Source organism: Fistularia commersonii, chromosome 23 (genome assembly GCF_037954325.1).
Source record: "Fistularia commersonii isolate RoL2024-O1a breed Wild chromosome 23, RoL_Fcom_v1.0, whole genome shotgun sequence".
NCBI classification, from domain to species: domain Eukaryota; kingdom Metazoa; phylum Chordata; class Actinopteri; order Syngnathiformes; family Fistulariidae; genus Fistularia; species Fistularia commersonii.
The window spans coordinates 10,765,182-10,777,404 of NC_141306.1; the positions used below are offsets into that span (position 1 = coordinate 10,765,182).

Here is a 12,223-nt window from a genome sequence, read left to right on the forward strand (position 1 = left end):
GCAATGGCAGTATTCAGCTGTACGTTAAAGCTTAGTGCAAGACAAACTTTAGACGATTAAACGCTGATAGCCAAGAAAAAAAGAAATGATATAATTGCACTGCTAGATGTGCGACTAGAGTTTAGTTCGCATCTACAATATTTAGATTGTGCCAACATGCCCAAAACAGCCAAATTGTATCTTTCATCACATTGACTAGTCCTAGTATGCTACTTGCCCAATTATTGTGAAAGAAATCATAAGATGTACTGATTTCTATGATGTTGCTTCACATTTTGAAGCAAAGTCAAAGTTAGGCTATGCAGTGTGTGTACGTTTGTGTGTGTCTTGTAAAAAAAAAAACCAACTCACTAACCCAAGCTTACTGTTCTGTATATTTCTTGTGCATTGTGTATTTGCAGTCCCTATGTCCTCTATTGTAAGTCACTTTGGATAAAAGCATCTGCCAACTGCAATGTAATGTAAATTCTAAAACAGTCTTATCCATTTGGGTTAATTCATTTTCTTGAAGTTAATTCTTCCTACGATAAGTTTTACCCCATCTCGGGCTCACTTTAAAAGCAAATACTTTCAAAGCACTCCAGTCAAACATCGTTAGGTTTGAGACCACTTCAGCTATGCTATAATTTCTGTCAATTACAGATTACTATACTTCAAGAACTGGAATTTCATGCATTTCCCTGCAGGTCTACAAAACGCTGCCCAAATTATTGATGTCTGGGGGAGAAAGAGACAGAACCATGTCAAGTGTACGAAACACTTTATTTGTTGACAAAATGGGTGCTTAAGACCAGTCAGAAGTGGCACCCCCCCAATCAGAGGCTTGGGCAGTGGGAGCAGTAGACCAGTCTTCAGTAGCAGGCTGTGTGCTCCAGTCCTCTGTAATGACAATACCATTTATAAATTTGTGTAACTAACATTTACTTAATGACTTTAAATTCTCATTACATACTCACCAGAAAAAACTTCTCCAGTTTTCACAGCTGGTGCAGCTATAAGGGGTCAGACATATGATAGGAGTATCAAATAACACAGCATATGATACCACATGCTTGTAAGGGTTAAAAAATAGTGACTTGCAAATAACGGGATTTACCAGCAGGGAACTGCTGAATTGGCACTGATGGCACAGCAACACCCTCAGACCAGTCTGCAACCTCAGGCTGGGCAAACTCAGCTGCAGGGGCAGTCCATTCACCCTGGAACTCTTCCTTTCCAACAGCTTTCTCAGCTGCAGCCTGCTCTTCCTTTTCAATCTATAATCAAAGTTGTATAGTTGTAAATTCAGCAATCGCTTAACACATCTCAGTACAAAATCTTGATTGATTTACTTCTTCTGGGTCTCTGTAGAAGTACAGATCTGGCATGACTTCCCATGGGTGCTCCCTGGAGATTGTGCCCCTCATCCTGAGCACCTCCCTGGCCAACATCCACCACATTAGACCCACAGAGTGGTGACCCTGTCAACATCAGAGCAGGCTAGTAACTTTTCAATTTTGTGTGTAGTCAGGAACTTCAGAAAGACTTTTGCTCATTTTTTCTGGATTAATGTTGACTACAAGTCTGAAAACACTGCAGATAACAAGACTTTGGGACTAATAGGTCTGAAATCCTTAGAATATCCCTGTACATAAGTCAATCTTACCTTGTTGTTACAAGGGATGGCAATGTCCACGTATCTAAGTGGAGAGTCAGTATTGCAAAGGGCAATTGTGGGGATGTTTACATAGGAAGCCTCAGTCAGTGGCTGGTGGTCAGCACGAGGATCTGTCACAATCAGAAGACGGGGCTCCCTAAAGGCTGCCTGGATCTGATTGGTGAATGTACCAGGGGTGAAGCGGCCATGGAAGGTGGTGGCTCCAGTAGCAGAGGCAAATTTCAGCACTGCTCTCTAGAGGGGTACACAAACATTTAAGAAATCTAATGCCGATGGAAATGTTTTTTTGTATCATGAGGCAAGAAGTTGACCCTGTGGCTTAAGTTACCATCAAACCCCAGTCAAAGGACATTAGTCCTCATGGCGTTAGCGAAAACCCAGCCTTGTTACTATCGCACACTTCCGACACCTGAACACCGACAGCGGAGCCAAGCTTTAATGGTGTGCATTTGTTCTTACACTTTGGTCTCAAAACTTGAAGACCACCTAAATAAGAAATTTTGATTTACTGTACCTGCCCAGTGTTCCTGGAGGAGATGACACAAACATCCGCTGGGTTTTCAATGGCTACGATGGCCCTGGCTGCTAGCAGCAATTTCTCCCAGGTCTTCTTAAGGTTAATGATGTACACACCTTGTGAGAAGGGAGTTTATATTAAATTGCTAAAAGATTTTCTGACTTAACTCATGCAAGCTATCCTATTTGCTATGTTAAACTTATGTGCTAAGTACTAGGGCATATATACATGCAAGCTATCCTATTTGCTATGTTAAACTTATGTGCTAAGTACTAGGGCATATATACAGTGGGGGGGCAGTTTAAGTAAAGGGTTTCAGTAATTTGCATCCTCATTATTTATACAACATCCAGGATACAGGTCTTGATGCAATCACCACCAGTGACCAAGGATTAAGATCAAAGAACTGAAAACCATACTATCTAATAAAAAGGTATTAGGAGGGGAAACATTCCATTAAAGACTTTGGTACTTACCGTCACTTTTCCTCTTGTAAATGTATTGTTCCACCTGAAAGTCAAGGTTAGTACCTCCCAGATGGGTTCCTGCTGCCAGGAACTTCAGCACATCCTCCTCCTTCATTTGAAGGACATCCAAACCTCCGGACATCGTGACTTCTTTCCCTGCGTTACGAGTGAGATGGGAGAGCTGGGGAAAAATGGTAGCATTAATCATCTGATCAATCTAATTTTTTCTTGCCTTTATGGTTGTATGTGCCACCTATTGTAAGTGAAGCCAACGAAATGGGGCCTTATCCATCACTAGTTAAAGGATTTATGCTTTTCCTATTAATATTTATTATAGGTTTTCTGTCGTAGTCATTACAACAAGTTGATGTAACAACAAAGTTGTCTCAAGTTGAAGAAAAAAACATGCCTGACTTGTAGAGCTAGAGTGAACGGTAGGATGAAAGTCTAATCAGCATCAGACATTTTATTGCTAGATCATTGTTCGAGATAACTTGTGGTAGTTTCGAGGTTTCAATACATTATCTGCTAACGTTTCAAAAGATGTTCCGAGCTATACCATGATGTTTCCATAAACACACAGCTTGCGTAAAACATGAACACGTATGACTGAGAGTAAATGAAGTCACGATCTTGTCGGCGCATGTGCGATTAGCATTTAAGCTACATCAGTTAGCAGACATTTTGAGAAGACGGCGGATGGTGGGAGAGGCGATACCTCAAATATGTATTAACGTTGTTGGGGGCTTAAGGTGTACCCCATCGCCCACTGGCTATATGAGTGGCTATTATAGCTTCTATAATATAATATAATCGATTAATACTCACACGAAACAAAGCCGTATGAAGATCTGCGGGACGCGTGTAAAAGAGGGCGCTAGGAGGAAATGACGTTCAATTTATAGTGAGATTTCTCGCGTTTGATTGGTTGGTTCTTCTGTATGACGATACATACTTCAGCCATTTGCAAACGAGTTGGGCATGATTTATCTTGAACATTACAGCAGAATAATTTCTGGTCGTAATTACTTCATCGCAATAATCTATGATCAAATAAGTGTGAATATTGATATATAAATACAACAGAATCCATACTCCAATCACAAATCCAATTAGTAGGACGTCGGAGATGGAAAGACCCAGTCTTTGCGCTGACTTATTGCTGAAAGACTGACCTTTGTGGCAATCCTGTTTGCATAAGACAGAGTCATGTAGGGTAATGCAATGTGTTTAGGAAAGTGTATTTGTTGTGCATTTTCCAGCGCTGTAGAAGCTGGCATTGACCGGATGGGACCTCAGAGGCAGACTATGCAAACACATTTTAAAGATTTTGCTGAAGAATAAACAATATGGGTAGTTTATCTAAAATTGCGGATATTTCTCAATATTGCTAGACAATTGTCAACAATTTTATTCATTCAATCCCTCTTAGCCTGCAAAATAGGTGAAAAAATAGAGCCACACAGAGTCCACAAATAGGGACATACAATCATTTAAAACAGTTATTCGCACTTATGAAGGAGAACCCTGCCTGGGAGGATAATAGGCATAGATATGCTTTGCTTTTTAAATCATACGAGAATCTGTTGTTAAAAAACATGAAAACATGACATTTTTTTTAAATCACAATTTAAAATACATTGTAACCTAAGGACACCACTATTGTTTTACTAGGACAATACATGTTGATGACATATAGAGGTTGCTTGTGTTAACTTTCGTTCGGTATGCTAAAATATACGTGGTAATAATGCCATATCGTGTTGTTTTTGGGGGCAATTTCCACTCCAAGGGAAACAAAGGGAGTGAATTGACACTGTTTTCTCAGGGAAAAGAGGAGAACAAAGAAGTGGGAAGTTGCTTGTAGATGCATACAACTTCCTCAGGAGCCGTAGCTGTGTTCTCACTGCTTCTTTCCAGATACATTTGAAGCAAAACATCATGCCAGCAGTTTTCTGTCACAAGCAGACAAAAGGTCTTAGCGAAATGACTGAAGCCTGCTCAAAGAAACAGGAAGAAGATGCAGGATATTCTCCAGCAAGAATGTCAAAAATCCGCTACTGCTACTGCAGAAGTAGCATCTGATGACATAAGACCGAGCAATGGCTCTTGCCTCTTCACATCTTTGTTTGTCCTCATTTTAAAGCTCATTTTGAGTTCTGTCTTCCTCCTCGCTCACACCTCTCTTGGGTTCAAATGAGAAGGGTTGTATGAATTACATTTTTTGCACCATAGAGTAAAATGAATGGGGCTGAGCCAAAGTCAACCTTGTGACATCACTACCCTGACACTATTGCGATGTAAACATCAACTGCGCCCTACAAGAAAAGTCTTTTTTACAATTTTATACAAACTATGATATTTTGAAGGATTTTATTATCGTTTTTGTGTAGCTGGTAATATTATTGATCAGATAGGACAGTGGTGTCAAACTCATTTTCACCAAGGGCCACATCAGCATAATGGCTGCTCTCAAAGGGCCACATGTAACAGTAACAGTATTAATACAATTAAATGTAACCAAATGTAATGTAAAATAAATGTAACTACACCTTAATGTTAAATAACTCTTTCAAATCCAAAATGTTGCATATGCATTTGCATAGATGTACAAACATATGTTTACCAGTTGCTCTCTTACAAAATAAATCTTTTTTTATCGTCAGGTTAAGAAATCCACTTTACGCCATCAACCAATGATCAAAGTGAATAGTATCCAAGTGAAAAAACATCATCCAGCACGAGTTATGACATTAACTTTGTTAAAAACTTTTTTGTCAGAATTGAGAGGGGCAGAATAACAGAATAAGTTCAACTAACAATAGTGAGCTATTAAGAACATATGTGACAAATGTAGAATTTTACAAAAACAAATGGCTGCAGACAGCCTTGCAGATTGGTCTGCATAAATACAAAAACCTGTAAACACTAAAAACATTGCTACTTTTAATTCCTGGACAATTGTTGTTTTTCTGGAGGGCTAACTTGTGGATACACTGCAATCTAATGGCGGGATTCAGTCACTTCACGGGTAACATGAAAATAAATTGTTGGAAATGTAGTTAATGGTCAATGTAAACATTTGACCTATTTATTTTAAGACACTCAGACCTTTTAAGACTTTTTCACAGGCCACATAAAATGATGTGGCAGGCCACACTTGGCCCAAGGGCCTTGAGTTTGACACATTTGCAATAGGACAATAACATCTTGGCAACTGGGGATCTGGTAACTGGGTAACTGGTAACAGTCTTAATTTAACTTTCTGCATGATTTTGGGCTGCAGGGGAAAACAAGAGTACTAGCAGAAATTCCACAAAAGCATGTAGAGAACATGAAAGCTCAGTACAGAAACGCCTCAGTTGACCACTTGAGTCAGGTCCCTTTTGCCGTGAGACCGTAATCCTAACAAGTGCGCCGGCTGCTTCGTAATTTTTCATATCTTATTGTTATGATAAAACTTTATTGATTCCTAGAAAGTCAGTGACTCATGAGTAGGACACACTCATGGTGGTTCACACTCATGGAGGAGTTGGAAACCGAACATTCCTGGTTTGATTCTCGGCTCCTCCCAGTGTGTCAAAGCGTTGTTGAGCAGGACGCTGAACCCCTGCTCCCCTGGTGCTGGTTGACAGCAGCCTACTGCTCATGGTTCATCCATGATGGGTTAATTGCAGAGAATGAATTTTCCGACAGGGATTAATAAAGGATAAATTATTATTATAATAATAATTATTCTTCAACAACTAGATGTCCCAATGCTCCAGTAGCCTCAAAATTGACCTTTCCAGGGAGGCTAAGGGGTATGGTCCCCTGTAGTTGGAACAGCCCTTCGTTCCCCTATTTAAGAAAGTGGGAACCACCATCGTGGGTGTTTTCCCTGGCATCCAGGTAATGCTGTCTGTTGGTGGGATTGAGGAGGACTTTGAAGTATTCCCTCCACCGACCCACAATGTCATGAGTAAAGGTCAGCAGCATCCAATCCCCATAATACACAGTGTTGACGGCACACTGCTTCCCCCTCCTGATCGGCTCGATAGAAGGTGTCCAGAAGTAGTTCTCCATGGCCTCACAAGCCTGTTCTCAATCCCCAAGTTTTTAACTTGGTAATTGCCAAAGCTGTATTCTACTGTGGGCAAAATCACCCATCAGTGGCCTCCTGATGGCCAAAGGAGAATGATACAACTTTTTCAGCTTAATGGCATCCTTCACTGCAGGTATCCACTGGCAGGTTTGGGGATTACTGCCATTAAAATTGCATGACAGAACATGGCCCACTCAGACCCTATGTCCTTTGACTCCCCTGGGACATGGTCAAAGTTTACTGTTGGTGGGATTTGAATTTCCCTCTAACAGAGGACTCTGGCACACATTCCCAACAGATCTTCACCAGGTTTGGACCTGCCAGGGCTGACTAGCATCCTTTCCCACCATGGGGGTCAACTCACTTTCAGATACTGATCAGTTCATAGCTCCACCCGTCTCTTCAACCAGGTGTCTGAGACATGTGGCCCCAAGTTGGATGAAATGACCGCAAAGAGGATCATCAAACTGTGGCCCAGGGTGTCCTCGTGCATATGTTCCTGTCAAAAGCGTCTCTGATAAAGTATTTTATGGACGTAGTTGTCAAGCGTTATTCTGTATCATTGAATATTGGTGACCGTCCAAAGTGAATCCTGTGAACCATCAGAAAAAATTCTTAACTTGGGATGAAACTAATGGTGAAAGAAAGCGACCAGATAACATTGTACTAAGCACCAAACATACATTTTATGTAATGAAACCCCTGTGAAAAATAGGTTATTAATCTCAATGGTATTTTTTCTAGTTAAATAAAGGATATATTGTGGTGTTTCAGACGATGAATGATGGCGGAGGCGTTAGAGGAGTTTGAATCTTTATTGAAACACCAACAAATAACACTGAAACTTGAAAATCTGGGACCGTTTATATATACCTGACTGAACCACGCCCCTCGACTCTTAGTCCTGTGGGGTGAGAGACCACACCCCTTTGTGTCCACCCTCCCCCCCCCGAACACCCAGAAGAGACTCAGGAAACATCAGTCTGCCGAAACGGCTCCGACGGCCCTCGGGTACGACAACAGGAGGGGCTGGACGCTGTGTTTGCATGGGCGGCACTGCAGGCTTGGACGGGGGGCGGCCCCAGCGGGGCACCTGGAAAGGGGACACATCTTCACCTGCCACCCTGTGCGCCGGTTTCAACCTATCCAGTGTGACGCGCTCCCTACGCCCGCCCATGTCTAAAACAAAACTCTTGGTGCCTGCCTCCAGCACCCGGAATGGCCCATCAGATGGGGGTTGCAGTGGTGAGCGGTGAGCGTCATGCCTAACCAACACGAAACAAGCAGACATGAGCTCTGCTGGCACAAAAGACCGCGGGAAACAGTGGTGGGCCGGGTCCAGAAAACGCGAACCCAGGGGTGCAAATGGACGGACAGATGGAGCAGACCTCTCAGGCAAAAACTCCCCTGGCACACGCAGTAGCTGACCAAGCACCAGCTCAGCGGGGGAGGCATCAAGGTCATCCTTAGGAGCGGAGCATAACCCCAGCAAGACCCATGGTAAACGGTCCACCATATTGTCGCCCGAGAGCTCAGCCCACAATGCCGCCTTCAGGGACCGGTGAAACCGCTCGCACAATCCGTTAGCCTGAGGGTTGTACGCCGTCGTACGGTGCACCGTCGTCCCCAAAGACCCAGCCAATGCCGACCAGAGCGACGACACGAACTGTGGACCCCTGTCCGAAGTAATATCTGATGGGGTACCAAAACCGGCAACCCAAGAAGACAGAAATGCTCGAGCCATGTCCGTAGCAGCCGTGGAGGACAACGGGACCACCTCAGGCCACCGAGTAGTCCTATCCACCATGGTGAGTAGGTGGGTAAAACCCTGCGAAGGGGGTAGAGGGCCCACCAGGTTGACGTGGACATGGTCAAAACGCCTGGCCGGAACCAGGAACGGCGCAAGGGGGGGGCTCTTACGTGCCGCTGAACCTTGGCATGTTGACATGCCACACACGCGGCAGCCCGCTGCTTCACATCCCTACGAATGCCGGGCCAGACAAACTTGTCTGGCAAGTTTCACCGAAGCGCAGACTCCCGGGTGTGAGAGCAAGTGCACAGAGTCGAAAACCCGACGCCCCCAAACCTCGGGGACCACCGGTCGGGGCCGGCCAGTGGAGACATCGCAGAGAAGTGCAGGGCTACCGTCCTGAACAGCCACATCCTCCAGCACGAGACCCGTACTTGATGACCGCAGTGCAAGGACATCTGTGTCACCGGGCTGGTCAGCGGCCATAGCCGCAAAATCGATCCCGACATGCACAGGACAATCGAGAACCCACGACAAGCAATCTGTACAGGGTTGCACTTCCCTGCCACATGCCTAATGTCCGTAGTGAACTTGTAAACAGCTGCAAGGTGTCGCTGCTGGCGGGCAGACCATGGCTCGGCAACCCTTGCCAGGGCAGAAGTCAACGGCTTGTGATCCACATACGCCGTGGAGGAATGACCCTCCTGAAGAAAACGGAAGTGCCATGTGGCCAGATGCAGGGCCAACAACTCCCTGTCGAAAACACTGTATTTCCGTTCGCTGTCCCTCAGTTTGTGGCTAAAGAAGGCAAGCGGCTGCCAGGTATCCGCCACCCACTGTTCAACCACAGCCCCCACTGCCACATCAGACGCGTCAGTCGTCAATGCTATCGGCGCCATGGGTGCAGGATGGGCGAGGAGGGCCACCTTCGCCGGGACCTTAGCGCCGTCAAAAGCCTGAACCCGTTCCTGAGTCCAGTCAACCCTGTCTTTGCGTCCCCATGCACGTGGGGGGCGCAAAGCTTCGTATAGCGGCCGAAGGAGGTGAGCAGCATGAGGGAGGAAACGGTTGTAAAAATTAACCATGCCTAAGAACTCCTGCAGCGCTTTGACCGACTTCGGACGCGGGAAATCCGTCACTGCCTGCACTTTCGATGGCAACTGAACTGCACTCCGGCGGTGAAATGCGGTGCCCTAAGAAATCAATAGCCGAAAGACCAAACTGACACTTAGCCGTGTTGATAATGAGGCTATGCTCGGCTTGGCGGCAGAAAACCTGAGTTAGGTGCTCCAGGTGTACATCAGCCGATGGGCTGGCCACCAGAATGTCATTGAGGTAAACGAAAACGAACGGGAGGTCACGCAGCACCGAGTCCATGAGCTGCTGAAAGGTCTGGGCGGCCCCCTTCAACCCGAAGGGCATACAAAGAAATTCGAACAGACCAAAGGGGGTGATCACCGCGGTCTTGGGCACATCCTCCGCATGTACGGGTATCTGGTGATAACCACGCACCAGGTCGACCTTGGAAAAGATGGTGGCGCCCGACAGCCGCACGGAGAAGTCCTGGATGTGGGGAATAGGGTTACAGTCGCCAAGGTCACATTGTTCAACCTGCGATTGCCGCCACACGGACGCCAAGATCTGTCTGCCTTGGGCATCATGTGAAGTGGGGAGTCCCACGGACTGTCAGACCGCCCTCACGATCCCCAAACGCTCCATAGTAGCGAACTCCTCCCGAGCAGTCGCTTGTTTGGCAACGTCCAGGCGCCTTGCCCGCGCAAATAACAGCGGCGCTGCAGTGGGAATAAAATGCTCCACTCCGTGTCTCAATGAGCGGGTGGAAAATGTGGGCATCGTCAGCGACGGAAAGTCTGCCAATAACCGATGATAAACATCCCCTGAAACCAAAAAATTGGCCCAAACCCCCTGTCTCACAGGGATCGGTGGCAATAAGATGGCGGTTCGCGATGTCTACTAACAGGCCGTTGGCACACAGAAAGTCCGTACCAATAATTGGGGTCGTAATGGCGGCAATCACAAACTCCCACTCAAAATGGCGGCCATCAAAGCAAACCGACAACGACCGTGAACTGAAGATGTCTATGGCGGACCCGTTCGCCGCACTCAACAGCGGTTCGCTGCCTCTGGCCTGCATGTCCTCCCTTGTCGGTGGAAGCAGGTTCTTTTGCGATCCAGAGTCAACCAGGTCTGAGCCCAGACCTCGAGTCCTTGACGAACAACAGCTGTGTGCGATCGCCGGCGCCCACAGCTGCTACTGAGCAGGGCGGAACACACTGCTGTGCCCTGCTATCAAATCGCTGGTGGAAAAGTTTCCGCGCCGTGGAGACGTAGGACGGGCCTCGGCACGGCTACGACGCCAGCTACGACGCCAGCTACGACACCAGCTACGACACCAGCTATGACGGCTGCATCCTCGTCATCCAGCGCCGTCCTCAAGGGCTCCGGAGTTGCACTCTGGACAACGAATGTTCTGGAAGTTAGCAAGATGCGGTCAGCCTCCTCCGCCAAGCCGCGGTAGTCACCAGCGGCTAAACATTGGGAGTTTGCCAGGATCACGCGCACAGGAGCCGGCAGTTGATGCAGAAAAAAATGTAGAAAAAGGAACCCGCCGTCGTCGGATCCCAGCAGCGACAACATGTCGTCCATAAGATCCACAGCAGACCCGTCTCCCAAGCCAGGCATGGAAAGTAGCCTGTCCACCCGCTCCGTAGCGGACAGCCCCTACCTCTGGAGCAGGAACACCTTTAACGCAGCATACCTGCCACGCCGCGGAGGGTTGCACAACAGCTCCATGGCCCGATGCTGGTCCAGAGCCGCGACATCCAAAAAATATCTGGCATATCTGACAAAATTCCCTGCAGTTGGAAAATCGCCTCCGCGTGTTGGAACCAATCGGCCGGGCCGCTCTGCCAAAACTCCAGCAGCCGGACAGCCGTGACGGCCGGGTCCGACTGAGCAGGATGGGGCGCCATACATGAGATAGCATTGCATGCTTCATCCGAGTCCGACATGTACAGTTCGGGGTCACCAATGTGGTGTTTCAGGCGATGAATGATGGCGGAGGCGTTAGAGGAGCTTGAATCTTTATTGAAACACCAAAAATAACACTGAAACTTGAACATCCGGGACCGTCTATATATACCTGGCTTATCCATGCCCCTCGACCCTTAGTCCTGTGGGGTGAGAGACCACACCCTTTTGTGTCCACCACAATATGATTTAAGAAAAGGTCTTTCTTTACTTGGGCGGCAGGGTGGTGCAGTGCACACTAAGATAGTTTCTCATAAATTTCCAACAGGGGGCTTTTCTGTGTGGAGTTTGCATGTTCTCCCTTTCTGCAAGAGTTTACACCAGAATTTCCAGGTTCCAGTATTTCAAGGGCCGCGGGCCGGAACAAATTATCTCTGGCCCCTAGGATGAAATTGATTATTATCATAAGCAGCCCGCAGGCCGCAGCCGCCGCTGGCATTTTGAACGCACCAATACTACACTCCCCACAATGCAACTGTAGCCTGCGAACTTACTGCAGCGCAGCAAGCAGGCCTTGGCTGCATTCCTCATCAGCAGTAAATGCAGATGTCAAATTTCATCCAACTCCAAATCCAGAAGGATTTCATCAGCCTTTCATCTGCTCTTTCTTGTCATTTCATGTCATCCAGTTGTCCATGGTATGCCGTCACCCACCTTTGCTGTTCGCCATTGTTTTTAAATTTTGGCAAATTACTAC

At 46.6% G+C, this 12,223-nt stretch overlaps 1 protein-coding gene across 1 annotated transcript; it reads right to left on the bottom strand.

Annotated features, from left to right (window-relative positions):
- Positions 1–743: 743 nt before the first annotated feature.
- On the bottom strand, positions 744–3,524 carry rpsa (ribosomal protein SA). The gene is made up of 8 exons (XM_086171102.1): positions 3,470–3,524; positions 2,651–2,822; positions 2,172–2,290; positions 1,646–1,891; positions 1,332–1,460; positions 1,097–1,256; positions 957–992; positions 744–879 (listed from the first exon to the last, which is right to left on the bottom strand). The coding sequence occupies exons 2-8, from the start codon at positions 2,781–2,783 to the stop codon at positions 785–787; spliced, it is 918 nt and encodes a 305-aa protein (XP_086027228.1). The 5' UTR covers positions 2,784–2,822; positions 3,470–3,524; the 3' UTR covers positions 744–784.
- Between the last annotated feature and the right edge of the window lie 8,699 nt (positions 3,525–12,223).